The sequence below is a fragment of the Doryrhamphus excisus genome, chromosome 1 (genome assembly GCF_030265055.1).
Source record: "Doryrhamphus excisus isolate RoL2022-K1 chromosome 1, RoL_Dexc_1.0, whole genome shotgun sequence".
NCBI lineage: Eukaryota > Metazoa > Chordata > Actinopteri > Syngnathiformes > Syngnathidae > Doryrhamphus > Doryrhamphus excisus.
The window spans coordinates 8324428-8346363 of NC_080466.1; the positions used below are offsets into that span (position 1 = coordinate 8324428).

Here is a 21936-nt window from a genome sequence, read left to right on the forward strand (position 1 = left end):
ATTCACAATACTGCTTAATATTTTATGAAACTAATTATGAACTCATTATGACTCATTACACAGGGTAACGCATTTGTAGGTTAAATAAAAGGCAAATAAAGTAAAGAAACAAAAAAGTGTTTTTATTTTTGAAAAGTACATATAATGCATTTTTTTCATATAATGCCATTTTGCTTGTTTCTTTATAATGCCAATGTTTTTCGTTTCTTTTCAGTTGCTGCCATGAATTCGACTGGTGAGCATTGCACTTTCATTTTGGAAACGTTAATCAAAACAAACAAATCTGTAACTGCAACACAACAAGTATTCCGTTTGCACTTCAATCTTGGTAGACATGATCCCGTACCAGCTCGAAACACAATCATGTTATGGGCTACCAATTTCAGGGCTGCTGGATCTGAACGACATTATATGTACTTTTCGAAAATAAAAACACTTTTTTGTTTCTTTACTTTATTTGCCCTTTATTTAACCTACAAATGTGTCAGATCATTTTGCCTGACCCTGTAGAATTTAGTGGATTTTGTTAATATGTGAACTGCGCAAGAGACCTTCTCCATCAAAAATCCTTTAAGTGTGATTTATATTTCCCATCAGGCTTGTCTGACATTCGTCTTGCCCTTTCGTCTTCAGAGCCATTGAAGGCCGCACTACCTTGCCATTTGGGACACAAACCTATAACCTTTTCATACTAAATATGCTGTCATCTGCCTCAGTGCCCATGCCATGGCTATCCAAAAAGGCCGTCCAGCAGGGAAGCCCAGACTACCCTGTCCCTGGCTATTTTATCAAGCTCCTCCCGGCGGATACAAAGGCTTTCCCAGGCGAGTTGAGAGACATAGTCTCCCCAACATGTCCTGGGTCTTCCCCAAGGCCTCCTACCGATGGTAGCCACCTCATTTGAACCACTTGTACCCACAATCTTGTCCTTTCGGTCACTACCCAAAGCTGTTGAACATAGGTGAGGGTGGGAACTGAGGTTGACTAGTAAATTGTTAGCTTTGCTTTTTGGCTGTGCTCCGTCTTCACCACAATGGATCCATACAGAGTCCGCATCACTGCAGACGCCAATCCGCCTATTGATCATCACAGTCCATTCTTCCCTCACTCATGAACAAGACCCTGATGTACTCCTGAACTCATGGCAGGATCTTATCTTTGACCTTAACCCTTTTCCGCGTTAGAACCATGGACCCGCACTTGGGGTTTCTGATTCTCATCCCAGCAGCTTCACACTTGGCTGTGAACCGATCCAGTGAAAGTTGAAGGTCACAGCTCAATGAAGCAAGCAGGACCACATCATCTACAAAAGCAGAGACCTAATCCTCCAGCCACCATAAAACCGTAAAACATATTTAAATTTTTTTAAATGCCCCAAATGAAGGACTGAGACTCGAGACCGGAAACATGAAGAGCCTACTTCAGATAGATCAAGATGGAATTTAGAAATATGGTATTCCAAAAGCCTCATGATTTCCTGTCGGCCCCGGCACCAGGGAAAGGGTGATGCACTGCCCTATGAATCTTTCAGGTGTACAAAAAAGAGAGAAGAGAAAGCCTCAGGCTGTTTTAAAAGGTTATAAAAGTCCCCACTGAGTTAGTGAAGTGGCTCAGGAATGAGTCAAGGCACATTAGAGGTTTGTCTTTATGGACAAAATGTGCATTCATGTTTGTGTGCGTGTGTGTATGTGTATGCACCCGATCGAGGCACAGAGGTTATGGAGGAGGTAATAACTATCCAGTTAAATAAAGCACATCAGAAACTGTTAGCAATTACATTTACAACTAACATTTCAGTTGAGTTCAAGTCTACGGTGTATACGTATGTGCACAAATCCACTTTATAATATGCTGACTCTAAGTGTGACTGTTTAACAATTGTGCTGTGCTTTTTGTCTTCTTTTACTCCACAAATGTCAACTTCTAAAAATGCTCATGCTGTGAAATGGCTAAGAGTAAAGTCTGCAAGACAAGAAAGAACAAAAATAAGACAATTTCATGCCATTGCTTCTGATGGGGCACCAAGCTGCTAATTTAATCAGTAGTGAAAGACTAGCCTCACTCCTCTGCAGGTTGAACCAATTTAACAGTGGTTCATTTAGTTCATATGTTCCTTTATTGGTAAAAACAGTTTGCAGCTAAGATCTTGTTAATCAACAAAGAACAAAAGTTAAAAGATCTAAAAGGGGAGAATTTGATCCCTGTGAGGCATACATGAAAATGACAATACTGCTTCTGCAGTGAAGATAATGCGTGGTGAGCCTTCATCTGTCGAGCACAAAATAGTCAACTTGCATTGTTACTTAATTGAAAGTACAATAGCGTGGAAGTGCTGCAATGTGAGGAAAACTAGGGTCCTTGACACCATAATGAATGATGGCATTTCGAATTTGCACATAATTACCTCTCCCTGTACATGCACAATATATTTCTTTTTATGCCATTTCTGATCTACCATTGAGTTGTCACATAGATTATATATTTTTTATATTATGATGTGAGTCGGGTTTTGGTGTAAATCTGATCTTATACCTAAATTAACTCCTATGGCACTCACTATGTACTCCCAAAAATGAATTGCATAAAATACAGTAATAAAATACTAAATACAAGGATTAAATCAAACAGTAATAACACTACTGCTTAGTTACTTCATCAGTTATGGTGAATGGGCTTTTTTTACTTGCATATCATTTTCTCCTTTCAAGGTACTCAGTGAAATTTAACACTGTTACCACATTTACCTACAAATAACATGGCATGGTCACAGGAGGAAGACGGATCAAACCATCAACCTTTAGACCACGGTGAGGCTGCCTTTCAGTTTTATGCTACCAAAATCTGTAAACTAGTCTTCCAGAAGATGTGCGACGATTGTCAACTTTGACAATGTCCAAATTCAGGCTGAAAACGTCTATTCAACTGTGCATATGACAACTGAAGGTTATCTGCACTCTTCGATTTTGATTCATTTTACATTTATTTGTTTTATTGATCGATGGAATTTCATGTAATCATTTTAGAATGATTTTATGTGAGTGTGAATGGTTGTTTGTCTATATGTGCCTTGTGATTGGCTGGTGACCAGTCCAGGGTGTACCCCGCCTCTCGCCCGAAGACAGCTGGGATAGGCTCCAGCACCCCCGCGACCCTTGTGAGGACAAGCGGTAGAAAATGAATGAATGAATGAATTTTACCCTTCTTTTCTGTGAAGCACTTAGAATTACATTGTGTACGAATTGTGCTCTATCAATAAACTGGCCTTGTCTTGCATGAGACATATAGCATACATATAGTATATAGTCCCGGAGGACTTAAAGACAATCGATTTGTCTGAGTGCTGCCTGTTGTCTTAAGGCACCATAGCAAGTAGTGCTGTATTAAGGAATAGCCTCAATGACACTGACATGGTACAACCTTGTCATGATAAACTAGACAAAGGACTCTGAGATTAGACAATTCCCATTTTGACCAGGCATTGTGCTGCAAATACACCTATTAAGTCAAATAAACATTCACATTCCGTCTCTTCCCCTCGCCATTAGTAGTGTTGGACAACCCACAATGTGCGCTCTGCAAACCCAAACATGGTTAAGCAAAGCAACTGCAAAATTATATGCTGTATTAACTACTATTGGTACTAGGTTTGCTAAAATGGCTTTTTAAATTTAGCTTGTTGCAATTTTGCGACTGTGCCGCCTAAGGAGTTAAGCCCTAATCTGTGTCACAGGCTACATTCACCCTGCAGGCCAATTCCATTTTTTTTTGCTCATATGTGACCTTAATCTATTTTATGTCCACATCAGTGTGAACAGTACAATTTAGATTTTTCAATTTCAACTGCAAACCAGGTCTTTTTCGTATGTGGATATAAATACATATACTAAAATATAACTAAACGTTTGGGTCGTGTATACCTGACCTATATTCACAGATGTAGACAATAGTTATTTTGTTCTACTTAACTAGACTGTTCAGGTTGTCATAGAAGAACTTTGGTCTCTCATCTGAGCAAGCTCCATTAGTTTATTAGTATTCATTAGCTCATGTCCAGACAGTAATAGTTTCATTCTTTTGTGGTGGCAGTGCTTAGTGGAGCGGGTCCCTCTGCCAGCCAACAATGTTTGTTTGGGTGGTATCACCTTCATTAGCATGGACACGCCTGAAACCAAAGTGTCTGTACCTTGTTTATTTGTTAGAGTGACTGAATCTTTTTGTGAAGGGATGACAAAGATTATGTCACAAAAATGGTTTCTCAACTTTAACTCCTCTTTCAAACCATCTGTCTTGCCTGTCAGGTAGACAGCTTTGTCTTGATCTGAAGAGTTAGTCTGTTTTGTGACATGTGCCTGCTCAGTGGCTGCTTGGGTTCCCCCAATGTAAAAAAAAAATGGTACATTCCTCACTGCACTGGGCAGCATACAGCAGATTTTTTTCTGGGTATTGAGTCCTTGGGGTGCACCAACGTTTGTGTTACCAGGTATTTGTAAAAAGTGAGAAAAGAGTATCAGAGGCAATAATATTATACAAGTACATTTCAAACTTTATGGTAAAACTGAGAGACGTTACACTAGTGAAGAAAATAACACTTATCCTGTTCCCACAATACTAGCACAAGATAACCCTTATAGACATACAGTAAATAGCAGAAATCTTCCAAAAACCATCAAGTGAAGTACTATACTTAAAACACAACTGGAGTGTAAAGAGCATATTTTCCCCAAAGCACAGTTCAAAGAGAAATAGTTTTTTTTCTAAAATTTAATGATATCCAATTATTTTGACATGAACCGTACTTTTTAATCAAAAAACAGCCAGAGGCAGCCTTATTCACTGAGTTCTTCAGAGCTAATTAGGTGGTGCACTTTGCCATCCCACACTGCATTCCTTCATCAAGCTCTTCATAGAAAAAACCTGGTTAAATTAACGCTTCGACAATTGTGGCGGAAAATACTACAAAATATCGCTTTACATTCTACTGTAGAAAAGCAAAAGCTCAAGACATATTTTAGACACATAATTTGTTAGAGCTATAGGTTTGGCCCATTTCAATGTTCCAAATCACTTGCTGTGAATCTCATTATACGCTACTCATCTCTCTTGGTCGCCACTGTTTCAAGCTATAAAATATTTATTAATTGCATGTATCCTCCAACCTTGAAATAGGCTTTTTGTTGTTTAGAAATCAGAGGTCGAGAGATGGAGTTTAAATCATCATTTCCACACTCCCTCGTTCAAGTACTGTTGAAATGGTATATTTCTTAATTAGGCTGATTTAAATATGCCCCCCTTCGGATGGACGGCTATTAAGTCATATCACTCTTGTCATTCAGAGACCTGCTACAGAGTAACAACTTCGGACCATAAAACCACATTAGAATATCCATAGAGTGGAAGGCTAAAGGAGCTACTGTAGGTGGGATAGAGGGATGGATGGCAGAAATGAGGTCAGTACTATGTGCCCTCAATTTGGTTTAACATTATCACTCTCCCTTTGCAAAGAACATTGAGCCTCACTGAAGGCTTGCAACTTAATAACTTAATACTGCACAAGTGGGGCAGCCAATGACAGCAATTAGCGGTAATTACTTGTGCATGTAGCACCAATCCAGGACTATTATTGAAAATGCTGAGGAATGAATCATGGCTACTTGATAGTTTTGCTCATTTGGGGGATTTGTCAGATAGCATTCGAAAATAATAAATCAAATATTGGAGAAAAATAATAAATACAAATATGTTTTGTCTCCTGATGAGAGTATTTTCGAGGGTATTTGCTACCACTTCCATTATTTTACTATATATGTTTGAGTCGTCACATTACATACGTTTTGTGTTAGGGACCACAGCACATTCTCTGTTGGGTCATGTTGGTTTTGTTGATTAATTAAAACTAACATGCTTCAACATGCTTGCGTTTTTTTTTTTTTTTTTTAGCTGTTTCACATAAGGATTGTGCAGGATGGACAAAATATTTTTTTTATTTATTTTATATTTTATTTTTTATTTTATTATTTTTATTTTAGTTTTCCAGTAAAGCACTTCCACGTCACCGCTTCAAGATTTTCATTCATTCATTCATTTTGTACCGCTCTTTCCTCACAAGGGTCGCCTATCCCAGCTGTCTTCGGGCGAGAGGCGGGGTGCACCCTGGACTGGTCGCCAGCCAATCACAGGGCACATATAGACAAACAACCATTCACACTCACATTCATACCTATGGACAATTTGGAGTCGCCAATTAACCTAGCATGTTTTTGGAATGTGGGAGGAAACCAGAGTACCCGGAGAAAACCCATGGGGAGAACATTGAACCTCCACACAGAGATGGCCGAGGGTGGAATTGAACCCTGGTCTCCTAGCTGTGAGGTCTGCGCGCTAACCACTCAACCGCCGTGCCGCCCCGCTTCAAGATTTTTTTCAACAAAAAATATAACAACACTCCCACCAGCTAGCATATGTCACCAATAACGTAACTTTAACTGCATAAAAAATGCATGAATTGTTGCAGTCACACAGCAATCAACATTTTGCAGTCATGATGTTGTTATTATGTCTATATAATCAATATCGCTATCATTAGCTGACAACAAACATAACTTGTGTGCATGTTACGTAGTTTAGGGTGTAGTTTACATACTCAAAGCAGGAAGAGAGCAGGATACGCTTGCAGTATGGAAGTTAGTGCCCTCTAGGCAGCTGCTTTCTGTGACACACAGTAGCTTTACCGCTCCCTCAGGGGCCTTTACAGACACTTGGCCTTACATGGTAGGAGGGAAGAAGATAAAATTGTGGACAGGATTGGCGAGAGATACTGACTCAGCATCAGCTTGCTTCTCTTTGATGTGGATTTAAGCATCAGGAAAAAGTGACACACCTCACTCCAATATCTTCAAACATAGTGATGTTGCAGCTTGAGACTCCTCATCTATTGATTATGTAAATCCCTCCTCCGTCAAAGTATTGCTCTTGCATGCAGTTGTTTATCTAATGATGCTGTCCTCAAGACCTATTGATACATAACCCATTCACTCTGATATGAAAACTCTCTTGTTCTTTAATGATGTCAAGTGATCTTTACATTGCATGTCATGACTCTTTCATCTACATGTTTGATTCATACTCTGTAGGCCGACATGAAAGATCAACAAACGTGCACAAGAAGATGCATCACTTCATGGTGCCATCACAGGATGATGAAAACAGCCTTAGCAGAAGCTCATTTTGTTAAAGACATCGATCAAAATGTGTATATTATGTTTCTTTCAAGTCAAAACTGTTATATAAATACTATCTTTACTGAGTATGTTCCATATGACATTTAGTTGTACAATTTTAACACTGCTGGAAACAATGTATTTTCTGTATGATTCCAAAGGTTTTGAACATTTTGCAAAAATCGCTGAATTTGCTCATCTACATGCAGACCGGTAGTGGTAGTTAGCACTAGTGGCGTCACAAATTCTCAAGAGATTAAAATGTAGCAAGATTTCTCATTCAGAAATGAAACGTCTCGTGGGAATTAGGCCTGTGATAAGAATAAATAAATTACACAATAAATGAAAATGAACATGAGCGTTTGTTCCATAGAACAGACGGCATGAATGAAGTGAGCCCTTGTGTCAGTCATACAGTCTCTTTGTCTCAGTGGGATGGAAGCATTGTGGCCAGTCAATGCAGGTTGCCATTACCACTATCTGTGTATTGCTAACTGATAATTAACTAAATTCTCATATCATAGGTAATACACCTGTTTTATGATGACTTAATGGAATGATAAAAAAATATTCGAGTTGTTCAGTGTCTGCACAGCGCTGTACACTGCGCATTCTACCAAGTTACTGAGTAACTTTAAACCAAAATGGAGGCAAGCTGAAGAAAAACTAATCAAGTGGAGGCTTTGTGACAAATGCTGAGCCGTTTTCAAAGTCCCAATTGCACTGCTGAGCTCCTCTGTGGCTGCCGTTTGCGGTCTTGGTAGAGACTGTGAAGAGTGTGAAGAGTGAATATATAATTATTATTTTCTTTAAACACGAATTCGCATAATGACGAAACATACTAGTTTCATACTAGTTTTCAAAATCGTATCCGGCTCATCCCCAGTCTTGTGACACCCCAAGGTGGCACAATTGCACCTCCTGTGTAAAAGATTAGTTTTACTTTATTTTACTTTTATTATACAATAAGTTGTTTTATGCTTAGATGACATTTAAGAATGTTAAAATTATACTAGCAAAATTGTGATAGTTTTAGCCTAGGACAAATGAATGTGTTTAAATAGTTTCTGTGCTTTTCACACAAAAAAAGGCAGGAAATACACATTTTTAATAGGTAGTGTCTCCTGTGTCTGTCACTATTGTTTGACATTGCATTGCATAGTTTATTCTTTAGAAAGCTGTGTGCAGAGTAGTGTGTTGCCACTAGCAGTAACTCAGTTCAAGCACCATGTGTTTCGCTTTCAAGTGTCTCAAGCTTCCGTCACAGTTGTCATCTACAGTACGAGAGAACTCTCTTAATGTTTCAAGCGACAAACAGTGATCTTGGCTGCCTCCAGCTCCCTGGTCACTGTGATTGGCAGTCACCACAAATAAAGGAAAACTGACAACAGAGATCTTTTGGTGAGAGCAGCAAGACACAGTAGATCCTGACACGCTGGCAATTCAGCATTCAAGGCCCTGCAATATTGCAGAGTTTCGCCCCCGCCTCCCAATTGCTTTTTTTTTTTCCAAAAATCACTGTCTTTTTTCATAGTACCTGTAAACCCTTAATTCATTATGAATGCAGTCTAAGAAAGCCATATAGCCTACATAGTTCACATATATACTGTACATTGCGTGCACCTATGCTAAACTGACATAACAACGTTACGTTAGTGCAAGAAGTGCACTGTGTGTGTTGATTTAGCAGGATACGCGATAAGATTAAGCTTTCTTAATAATTCTCAAAATTTGTCGTTACTGGAATTGCAGCAGGCAAGCAGTGTGGATTACGTCGACGTGACTTGCAAAGTAATCAAATAATACCAATAGTCAATTGCAAATATTAATTGGAGAAAAAAGTTATCATAAAGATAGCAGGGAGATTTGGAAAGGGTTAAAAAGTATTAAAAAAAACTACAATAGTAGCATTTCTCTTCTAGCAACCATAGTACTTCCCTTTTTCTGATTTGTTATAATAATAATTATAATTACTATAATAATAATAATTACTCTTTCTAGCTCACCTGAGCTGTTTTACTTATTTCTTCAATACACAAAGGGACATATTTCCACAAGTTTGTGATCAATTATTCTTGTCTTCCAATTGTATGTTTTCAAAAGCCTATCAGTTAACAAATGAATGCTGTTTCGAATAAATTAACAACAATAACAAGGGATTATTATATGACTTTGTCATACATGTGATTTGGGGATGTCCTCCAATAAGATTTAAAAAATGAGGTGGATCATCCAAACCATTGCTGATTTCAACTGGGAGCAAACAATAACAGGCATTACATTACACTGTGTTTCATTTCTATTCCCATGCCTCTCAGACAATGACCATGATTTACTGTTTGTGTTTTAGTCTTTAGTACAGAAACACTGTCATTTGGAAAGTGAATGAAGCTGACCCCGTTGTGCAGTGCAATAAAAGTGAAATAACATTATTTGAAAGGGTCCATCCACTCTACCAGGCAAGGCTTGATTGCCGAGCCAGAAGCTGACATTATTGCCAAACTACCTGGTTAAGAGAGAAGGAGTTTTGAAGTAGGAGGAAGCACAGGAGGACTTTTATATGTATAGACAGTGAAGAAAACAAGATAGAACACAATGATGAGTCAGTCAAATAAGTACCAGACTGTTTATATACGTACTTCTTGCTTAAAAAGCAAATTAATGAGTGAATAAACATGGAGATGTTTAATGGGTAAAAAATCAATGACAGACCATGATTTATGGATTCCAATTCCACCAAATCATTTATACTTCTTTTGGCTTATATACAACATATGACTTACTTTAAATCCTGGGAAGGTTCTGCTCTCACATGTGACGTCTGTACCGAATGGCTAAATACCACCCCTTCAGAACCTAAAGGCAAAGGAAATCAGTCACAAATAATTTTCCTACAGATAAAAGGAAGTTTCAAGTTTCAATTCAATGTGGATGATATTCTTGTGTTTTTAGGTTAACTCATTCAATAACAGAGAGGTATTCATATTCATATATATTTTTATAATCCCGACCCCATTCATGTATTTATGCATCTTTTAGTTTTTTTGTGGGTGAAAGACAAAAAGAGGTGATGATGTAACTCTTCACTAATGCATTTTACTTGAGAGCACTCTTAAGCCATGAAAATGGTGGCAAAATTGCATTTGAGCTTGGCAGGGATCATATTAACAGACAACTCACATATGACAGGAAGGAGGAAGTGATAGAGAGTGGAGAAGTGTAACATGCAAAAGGTTACGCAGTGTAGGGAATTTTAACGCATGTGCACACACATAGTTCAATTCCAAATGTGAAAATTGTAAATAGTTCATGGTGTTGTATTTGTACATTTCTTACATTGATGTAAAGCAATCCAATTGTGCTGTTTATTTGAGTTGTCACAAAAGCAAAAAATTGTTTCGCCAAAGCGAAAGTTATGCTTGAAATGTATCTTTTCACAAAAAGCTGGTTTTCTCTGGAACTGATATTTTCCTGAAACTCACCTATGTACTACTGCTGATGACTAAATAATGGAAAAGGGCAGAAAGAAACTGTTTTTATGATGAAATACAGGAGTCTAATCTTTCTTTTTGTAGGTTCCCTGTTTATATAGCCATAGAACACAATATTCTGTGTGTTTTGATCTTGATATCAATCAAAATTGTCTCAAGTGGCCGGTACTGAAAATGTTGTCTTTTGAAAAATGGTTTGTGTTGAATGAATTGAAACGTTGAGGTTGTGCAGCTATCCAAATCTACGTTTGACTTTGCAAATAAAGTCATTTCGCAACAGGCATTTAATATTTTTTGAATGTTCATATTCTTTCCGTGTAAGACCCTCACCTCAAATGGATGTAATGTTTCCCCAATTAACAGCATAAGATGTTTATGTCAGTTTAATTTAAGTTTGGATATTTCACCTTGATTGCATGTGAGTAGCTGTGTGCTGCTGGGGAAAAAAACAACATCAACAACAAGGGTATTGCATACTTGGCAAGACAGAAGCAGAAGGAAGAGAGCACCTGTCACTCTGAGTTTCTCTGTACCGATGCTGATCTCCTCTTCATCTGCAGAGAAAAGAACTCTCTCTCCATCTGCGCTCTTCACCTCAAACCTCTGACACTGGACGTCCACCATTTCTGAACCTAAGACAGTAGGAAAGAAAAAGGGGACTTTGACAAAAGGGATTTGGAGCACAGCAACATTCATGGTGTATATAATATACCATGAAGATGATTCCATGTAAAGCTCCCAACAGAACCATTTGAGTGTGAAGGTTTAGCTTGAATGACCCATGACGAATATGAACTATGAACCAACATTACTTACGTACTATAAGCCGTTCACTCAACCATAGAAAATGTTCGAGACCCACATTCAAAAGTCATACTCCATAAAGAAGGCCGGAAAATCCTATGCAGTATATGCACGCACAAGAACTGTCCGGTTATTTGCAAAATACTTTTTCTGTATATGTAGTGTTTTACAACATCAGAATGATTCAATTATAGAATTATGCTAATTGACCCGATAATGTTAATTTCTGGAGTCTTTAGAACAATATAGGAGCCCAGTTGGGCTCAATATAGAAAGATTCTTCTTGTCAAGTTGTGTACAGGGAAAATCTCCATTCTTCTCCTCTTGGCTGATATGCTCGGATTTCACAGCCTCCACCCTCCTGACTACGCCTCCTGTGCTGCGATTGGTCAAGGCCTGAGGATCGGCTCCAAACCTTAGAGCTGCATAGAGACACACCAACCTCAATTGGTTACATCAGGAGCGTAATATTTAAAATAATATTATGACTTAATTATCTTAACATTATTTTACCAGCATAATTTTCCAACATTTTATTCATTAATGTGTTTTTCCTATTACAACTTTTTCCTTCGTGCTACATTTTCACTTAATATTATGACTTTACTCTCTGAACATTTCAATTTTATTGGTCTTTTTTCAACTTTTACTGACAGTTTTTATATTTATTATTATTTTTGTGTTTTTTTTGTTTTCTTGTTCATATTTTTATTGTTATTATTATTTATTTATTATTGCTTATTATTATTATTATTATTCATATTTTTAGAATGTGCCACGAGCTCACATGTTACATGCTCATGGTTATGGTTATCATGGTTATCAGCAAAGAGTAAATAAGAATTGAATATTGGATATAATTTGATGAATAATCAATAATTTGGCATCCAATGGTGTTTTTTGAGGGAAAAAACAGTTGTCTGTGAAATGACCGTGAGGTAGTTTAGATACACAACTTTGACATCCAAAAAAACACTTTCTGGCTGCCATTTTCAAGAAAAAAAACAACAAACAGCCACATCAATGATATCTGTAACATCATCAAAATGTAATGTTATCAATAATAGCAAATGACGTTGCATTGTGCTATGGAGTGTAAATGTTAGGTAAATCTCACCCCACCCACTATTCTGTGTCTCCCTGGACCACTATCTTCTACCACTTGGCTCCCAGGCTATCAAGAGTTTCAATTAGACACCAAGAGTGACCTGCCAGTCACAATCAAACTTTATTAGCCACCGTCGATCTGGGAGCAGCCTCTTTTTTTCCCCTACACCATGTCCTGTCTAAAATGTCTCCTTGTAGACTTGTACAAAAAGAGAAAGTGAGCTTTGTGTTGTGAAAGACTGACTCATCCTAAAGTGAAGTGTGTTACAAATGTATGCAAATACCAAAGAATTGAGGTTGACCAGAGACAGAGTGACAGGGTAATGAAAGAGAAAAGACATTGATGAAAAAAAGAGACGCTGGTTTAAATTGGAGATGTGCTGTGCTAGTTGCTGTCTCAGACATCTAGTGAGTTCTGTTTGGCTGCTCAGCTCTATCCCGTAATATCGCTCACAGAGCGGCTTTCCCTGCATTGGAACAGGTCAGCATATTTTGAAGGATGTGTGCTTTATTCACATCATTTACTTCTTGAGTGTAGATAAAAGATTCTATGAAAAGCTGGAGATCCACAGCAGTGCAAAATTGGATTAGTATATTACATTTGGAGGGAAATGGAAAAAAAAAATGTGCAAACGATACACAGTGGGGTCACACTTTGTGTTTAGTGTTGGTGCTGACATGCGTCGAAAAAGTTCCAGAACTGGTGTCAGAAACTATGTATTTCAAATCCAAACTACAAACAACAGGTATTCCCCTCTGAGGTGACACTCTTATTACATTGGCCAGGAACTGTTAGATGCCCACGGCAAAGTCAAAGTCATTGATCGCATTCGTTGATGTGAGGTGCATCATCCACTAGACCTTTTCTGACACAACTTGTAGTATATGACACATTGTATATTAGAAGAAAAAAAGAACACAAAAACCTGATAAGAATATCATGGTTTTATTGAGTAGGCTCTGATATTAACTGCATTGCATCCCATTAATGATTTGCAGTTGAAGTAATTGATGTGTTATTTCCAAAATTCAAACACTCCACAGATAATATTGACCAAGTACAGGAACTTTACAAATCCAATAACAATTGTTACTTTTTGTGTCCACCACCATCGTGCATTAATTAACATGGGAAGCTTCTTAAATGCCTTCTGTTTTGCTTCTTTTGTACACCAGCTGCAAAGCAAGACACTAGGCCAGGGGTCAGCAACTCGCGGCTCCAAAGCCGCATGTGGCTCCTCAGCCTCTTTGTTGTGGCTCCCTTTGCAATGCTCGTCTGAACTACTTTGATACCCCAAAATTCCCTCCAAATTTGACGACCAAAACCGTGGGAGACTCATAATTCGCTGAACATGTGAGCTCATCTCAGCTGTTGGTCGGCAGCTAAAAGACAGGCTGTCAATTCACTGTGCTACACATTTCTTCAGGCGATACCATGCTAATCCTTACTAGTTGGCATCCCTTACACATGCACACGCACTGCACATCTATTTGTTGTATTTTCTTCTTAGAGTTTATAAGATATGTTTTGTGGCTCCAGGCTATTTTTATTTAGTGGGCAAAGGGGGAAAATGGCTCGGGTCATAGTAAAGGTTGCCGACCCCTGCACCAGGCAATAGTTACGGGGCCAAATTGCTCCATGTGAATAAAACATGAATCAATGTTGTATTGACATCTAAATCCATCAATCAATCATCACAATTATCTTTTTACATGTTGTTGTTGTTGTGGTGGTGATTGAACACTGCAAAAAATAAGCACGTTTGTGTCAAACTTGATGCACGACTGTGCATCAAGTTTGACTCCCTTGTCAGGTTTTTAGTCAGCAGGTTTGGAGAAAGTGTCATACAAATTAACATTGGTGTAATAAATACATAAATAAATATAGTTAATTTGTGTGTTTAAACAAGCAAAATACTTCAATAAAACAGTACATTTTACATCTTGTAAATAATTAAATTAAAACTCAAACTGTTGCGCTGACCAATTTTTATTCTGTGATTAAAGAACAAGGGACATTAAAAGGGTCCCCAAGTAACTTTTGTTTTACTACTGTGCATTAAAGCATTAAGTCCATAATAAAGTTATGAGTTGGCTGTGCTGGGTTTTTAATTCTAGGCTTTACATTGGGGTTTGCCGCAATAATGAAATAACATGTGAGAACAGTACTGAGGCTTCAAAAAAGAAAGAAAATAAGAAATAAAGACATAACACACACGTTTACCCATCCAAAACAGGCTCTAATTAATTCTAATTAAAATCGTCTTCACTGTAATCATGTTGTCCTCCCACATTTACCTCCATTTCTTAGTCCATAAGAATGTGCCATTCAAGTAAACATGCTTTTATGCTTGCAAATTTCTGGCAACATACTAATGGCAACATTCAGTACTGATAATATTCATCAAACTTCAGCTGCCTTGCACTGTATAAATGTATGTTTTATGACTGTCTATGGGATTTTCCTTTCTGTTTTTAATACTTTGCTGAGCCTGGCTATGGAGGAATTGGAGGGAAGCCTAGACTATTCCTTCAGTACTGTTGAGAGGAAGAGGTTTGTGGGACTTTTGGACTTGATCTACTGGTAATATCTAAACGCATAGATAATATTTGTTGTCTTTTTTGCAACACTTATTTCTAAGCAAGACACAACTTTGAGAATGGTTGTTCATTAACAAAAGGGGTAGCAAAAAGAGAGGAAGAAAAGGACTCAAATTCAAAGTAGTCAGTAAAACCCTACTGTCGGCATACACATCATCACTCGAACATGAACAAAAGGCTGGTGTCCACAACTCACATTTTGTCTTCTCAAATTAACTGAAAACATGAATTAAAAGAAGGTTTGCCCGCCTTTGCTGGGCCCCTCAAGCCGCATCCGCTGCCTTTTGAACCGCAGATTCAGCCGGCATCCTCTTATGTGATCAAATCAGTGTGCACATCGTGCGTTTCAAGCATGCCGCAAACGCTCACTCGTCATGGCCCACGCTCATTGGACAACCCAAATGGGGAAGTGCCGAGACTGATGTGCACCCACCACATGTGTGCTCACAGTGTGCACGCGTGTCATACGTCATCCATAGCTTGACGCACAATTCCGCACAGAACAAAAGTTCCTCCTGCACTAAAAGTGCTACATAGTGTCTCCGTACTCATCCCCAAATTTTGCCCACACTTGCAAGTACAGCGGATTGGGAACAGAGCTTTAGCCGCTGCCCTTGAAAAGTCACCACACCCTGCCAAGTGCCCACCCATAGATGCCACAAGCGCCACCCCAGTGAAACATTTTTTGAGGCATGTTTTGCAGGATTCAACACTCTCAAAAAGACGAGAAGGGTACAGGGAAGTTGTAGCCAACACCTTTCCTGACACAGAGCAAATCTGTCTAGCATGTAAGGGCATTTAGATCAACAATACTATCTGCCCCAATGGCTGGACGGGACAAAAAAAAAAAAAAAAAAAAAAAAAAAAAAAAAAAAAAAAAAAAAAGACGAGAAGTCCCACATATGGCTGACATGATTGTTCTGAATGTCATGCTGACAGGTTTGATGTACGTATGTACTGTTATTGACGTAAAATACAACAATTTAGCCGACTAAATTCAGACTAACACAAAGATCCTGCAAAATTGGCACATCAGAGATATGAAAGTAGGGCCTGCATTTTGGACAGAACAGTTTGATATTATTTATTATTATTATTTATTATTTTGATATTATTTCTTTCTTCCTTTTCTGCTCATATAAAGACCAAGACCTAATGTTGGCACATGTGTTGGCACGTTTCTTATAAAAGGACTAAAATGGGAAAAATAAAATATAGGTCATTTAAAGCCTAGCAGCAAACTTTCTCTAAGATTATCTTGGCAATGAACCTCTAAGTGACCATGCTTCAGTGATTATCAACCCAAATGCAAATGTCAAACAAACTTTGCCATTAGTAACAGGACCACACAAGAAAGCTTTGCACAGTACTTCTAAATTTGCATCAAGACGATTATACAATGACAAAATATAAAAGCTTGAAAAATAAAAGATATACTCGCCGCTTGCAGCTCACCAGTGTTCCATTTAATCAATATTCAAAACATGCTGTGTTCTTACAGCTAAAATGTTATTCATTGGCTCAGTAGGAAAGCCCAGACTTCCTGGTCCCCAGCCACCTCCTCCAGTTCCACTGGGAGGACACCAAGACGTTCCCAAGCCAGCTGTGAGACATAATCCCTCCAGCGTGTCCTAGGTCTGCCCTGGGGCGTTCTCTTAGCTGGGCATGCCCGGAACACCTCACCAGGGAGGCTTCCTGGAAGCATCCGGACTAGATACCCGAGCCACCTCAACTGGCTCCATATGTCTTATTTATGTCTTAAATGGCTTTTTTACTCTAATGTATATATGGGGGAATATGAGTGTAAAGGTGACTATAGGGGTGTAAGTTCATAAAATAATAGAATAATATTAAAACCTGTATTTAGAAGGTTGTAAACACATTTTCTATTCTGTCACTATGTAAATATTCTATAGTTCAAACTCAGGACTACAAACCCTGATGGGTTTCGGTTCCACAGATTCTCATCTACTTTAACCGGACCAAAACTTGACCCTTGAACAAATGTTATTTTTGGTTTAAGTATAAAATGCAAATGATATTCATGCCATTAACGGTTTCAGTGCGTAATAATGGGATAGAGAGAAAGCTATTTGTTCACACATTATCAACCGAGCTGATATCTTAGTACCATTTTCTTTAGCAGTAAGAGCTCCAAAATACTTGAAATGCAACTTCCTAACATTCTGTGCTACAAGAGAATGATGACTATATATGAAAAAGATGAAGGGATGAAAGGCGAAAGCAATTATTTTGGCAGGGCTATGAGGCAACAACATGAAACCATAGGGTCACCACACTTCCAAATGTTTTTACTCATCAAAAAGCAAGGCCAAGACTAGAATGTTTTAAGTGTTTCTTTAACAATGGTAACAAAAGTGCTATTAAGAGTAGGCGAGTGTTTTGATAGCAAGAGACTACTGCAAAGGAAGGACATGTTATTTGAATGTGCTACAGGTGGGGGGTGTGGGATTAGGAGTTATGCATAGTTTTTAAAAATTATTTTTTAATAGCTGATTCACACAAATTACAAAAAAGATTCTTCTTTTCAATGAGTGGATAGTGTGTTTTGTTGCCCAGGTGTGTCATATTACATGACTTCCCTTCCAGATTGGATAGGATAGGTTTAGTTTATGTAGACTGCTGAGTGACAAACGTCAAAGGGGTTGATCAAGGAAAACAACAGCAGGCGATGACAAAAACACTGTGGCTAATATAAAGAAAGAGCCTAAAACAACTTCTTTGCAAGACATTAATGTAATAAAGATACACAAAATGTATTGTTTTTTGTGTTAATGTTTTTTCGACCCATTATATTGAGTTGTGGTCTCGTACAGAGCAGCTACACACAATAACCTGCACAGAAAATTTTAGATTTTTCAGAATCTACACCTATTCATTTAATTTATTCCACCCACTCCGCTGTGATTGGTCACACGCCCTAAGTGCTTCCTAAACTATGAACCATATAAGGAAGTCTGTCCCTCTGTGACATCACAAAGGAGCATTTTCAGCCATCCCAAACTTCTTTCAAGGCTCACTTCCAAATGTGCAAACCTCATTATCTGAAATGTTGGTGTCATTTAACACGAGAATACAACATTCTAACCGTATTTATAGGTCAGAAAAGTGGAAAAAGCAAAATAGGTCCCCTTTAACAGTGGCTAAATTATTTTTACAAATTACAGACTAGCCTTCCGATTCATTTGTGTGTACCTATTAAGAAGGCAGATATGGGCCATGAGAACATGACTAATCTTCTCATCACCACTAAAATACTTTGTTTTTCTTTGGTTACATTATTTTTACACTACCATGACCTCTTGATTTTTTACTTAATTTTAATTAAATATGTTAATAACAGTACGCTTATCCATTTTTTATGTCAACAGTGACAATGGTACAGATTCTATTTCCTTATTCTTGATAAGAATAGAGAACAAACTGGATGTGGATCCAATCAATAGATTTGAGTTGATCTTGAAATATATTTCCCTTATTTTGTGAGTCATCATTTTATGACACACCACTTGTCACTTTTAATGTACATTTTTTGTGAACATTCCCCAAAAAACAGCATCAGCAAAGCGATACAGAAAACAATACAAGAAAATCAGGTCTCGTTCAGTTCGCCTGTAAAGTTGAAAATTGAAAAAAAAGACTGTCGGGACATTGTTACTTTATGCCAATCAATAAAATATTCATTTTCAGCCACACTGCAAACTCATAAAGAAGGAAAAAAAAGTGTCCTTCCCACCAATGCCCTTTTTCTTTTATTGATGTCAAACAGAGGAATGTTAGCCTTCATAAAAAGATAAAGATTTCCTCTTAAAAAAATACGAGGTAAGATGCTGGCACTCGACTTCTCATAATTGTAAAATACAGTATATTTCCATAATGGGGAAAAGTCCTAGGAACTGTGAGGTGGCCCCCAATTAAAACGTTTTGTCATTTATCTGCAAAAGCAATTAATCAGTGCCGTAACTGTGTTCAGTTTGTGTAAGTAATGGAACAAAAGTGTTTGTCTGTGTAGCATTTTTGAATGCGCATATAGAAAGCGGGGTTGTGAATAGGGATTTCCCACAACAATCAGTCGGTCTACCAGAATTTTTGGTAGATGAGACTAGTGGTAAATAAGAGAGCTGAGAGCAGAGCCGAAAGGCAAAGTTTTAAATTTACCAGATGATCTACAGTATGTTCCTACTCTGACCTATGGTCATGAGCTTTAAGTTGTAACTCAAAGTGAGTTTCCACAATAAGGTGGCTGGATACACATTAAGGCCTTAAGGATCACACTGAATCCATTGCGACTCTGGTTCTGATCCAGTCTGGGTTTCCGCAAACTGCGACTCAGCTACAGAAACCGTGCTCGTGAGAGCAGATGTTCATGCAATAACTAGAGGAAGTTCTTGTAAACAGTAGCTATAGCAGTAGATTTTTGTGTGTGTGTTTTTTTTTTTTTTTGCCTATTGGCTTCATACAATGAGTAAGTAGTAAATCGTATCTTTTTTCACATTTGTTATTATTTAAAAAAAATGAAAAAGCATGTTTTTTAATAATAACTTTATTATTAAATAATTACATTTATTAAATAATAATTAAATAATTAAATTAAATAAAGAAATAAAATAACACAATAATTAAATAATTAAATAATATTAAATAAATAATAATTAAAGAATAATAAGTATTCATTATTATTTTTATCATTATTATCATTATTATAATTATATTCATTATTTTTTAAATAATAACTTAAAAAGAGTTTAATTACTTAAGAATTTTGTTAGTTCTTTGAGGTTACCATATTGAAATATATCGTCCAAATTGTCTCTGTAACTATTATTAAAGTCTTGTATTGATATCATGGTAATATGATATGAGAGTGCTCCGACATCTGCAGCGTCCGAAAAAAAAGATTTGACTCCAAATGCATTCTTTCCGTTGTGCAGTATGGCCACTGGAGCCGGAGCTGCACCGCACGGAGCTAGTGTGAGCCTACAACAGGGATTTCAATCTTACAGAATGCCGCAATGGGGTCAGTGTGATCCTGGGGTAAAAGATACGGTGAGGAGCTCGGTCATCTGGGAGGAGCCAGTTGAGGTGGCTCAGGGATCTTGCTTCCTGGACGCCAACCTGGTGAGGTGTTCCATGTATGCCCTGGGGCAGACACAGGAGTTGGCTGGAGACTGGGAAGTCTGGCCTTCCCAACTGAGACTGCTGCCCCCCGACCAAAACAGTTGCAAAACAAAAGATGAATGGCATATACTGTACTGTAATGCAGATGAGGATAAGCAAGGTCAAGTGTAATATACATTCACGTCCAAACTCGGTGACAGTGTGAGACCAGCAGCTTACTATTAAGTTGATGAATGACTCCAACAGCGGTTATATCCCTTCCCACACATATTGGCAAGTGATGAAAATGTAATTTGCCATATTGCACTGCAACAAAAAAAAAAACCCTGTGTAGTCAATTGCCCTTTGTGTAATTAAAAATATGGGATCAACAATGGCAGGACATCTATGCCATTATTGAGTCCTTGCAAGGCTCTTAAGTGTATTTCAGTTCATTAATGCTCCAAGCTATGTATTATTAAATGGCTCATTAAAACTATTGACTTGATCATGGACTGGTTTTATAAATTGGGCAAAATGTACTGTCTGATCTATTAACTGTGGGCAGGAGTGACACAGAATCATAATAATTGCGGCATTATTGGGTTTTTTTTTTTCCTCATCTGCCAATTCAATCCAGAAAGACCTCACTCTAGCTGAAAATGTGATCACTGTGAAACATGATTGTTATGTACATCATTTGTTTCTCAGAGGGGGATTTGCGAAGATGTAGATTTATAATTAGAATGTGTGTAATGGAACAATTGAATTTTCTGCAAGGCTTTGCAAGTGCTCACTCTGCACACTAATCAGAAACCAATTTTCACTGACATTCAGCTGTTAAACTGCTCCACCAACATCATGTATCAAAGAATATGATTACATTCATTATATCCATCGTATCCGTCATTTCTGCAGCAACAAATCAACCCGCTGAAAAAAAAGCCTTAGAACAGCACATAAAAGCATCCACCTTGGGCCGATCAACATACTTTCATTGCATACAGTTACATTAAGCATTAATGAACCTTTTTCCGTTTGGCTCAACTTTCAGCCTTTTTATAATTACAATTTTTCAAGCAACATCATCCAAACACCGAATAAATCACGTGAATGATTCCAACCTGATACAAGAGAATGTAGTTAGTGTAGAAGTTAACCATGAAGATAGTGATAAAATACAGTTTAGGGGCCAGTGAAAAAGTTGATGAAGAAATACATGACATGATTAAGACATGATTAAAAAGGTTGTGCACATGATAGAAATGGCAACAAAGTAAGGGGGCAATTAGACCATAAGAAAAAGATGCATTTTTTTTTAATGCAACGTGCATTTACAGTGGAATCATTAATCTGGTTAAAAAGTTCAGACCAAAACTGAAGCAATTGTTTCCATCGGAAATAATGCAAATTCAATAAATCAGCTCCCGTCACCCAGAAATATGAACAAAAGCATTACCTGAACTGCACCAAACATGAGCTATTCTATTATGTTGTTGTGTCGTCATGTTTTTGTGTCTCTCATGCCAAAAAAAACCCCCAAAAAAACTTAAGACATATAAATTCAAGGGATGAGTATATGAATGAGTATCTGTTAT

General features: G+C 37.7%; 1 protein-coding gene across 2 annotated transcripts in view; it reads right to left on the minus strand.

Annotated features, from left to right (window-relative positions):
• Positions 1 to 21936, minus strand: part of LOC131098453 (zeta-sarcoglycan) — a 246017-nt gene that overhangs the window by 21449 nt on the left and 202632 nt on the right. For both annotated transcript variants that reach the window (XM_058045963.1, XM_058045964.1), the window contains exons 5-6: positions 11218 to 11340; positions 10001 to 10073 (exon numbers count right to left, since the gene is read on the minus strand). In XM_058045963.1, coding sequence (XP_057901946.1) covers positions 10001 to 10073; positions 11218 to 11340 — 196 coding nt within the window. The remainder of the gene's footprint in view (positions 1 to 10000; positions 10074 to 11217; positions 11341 to 21936) is intronic.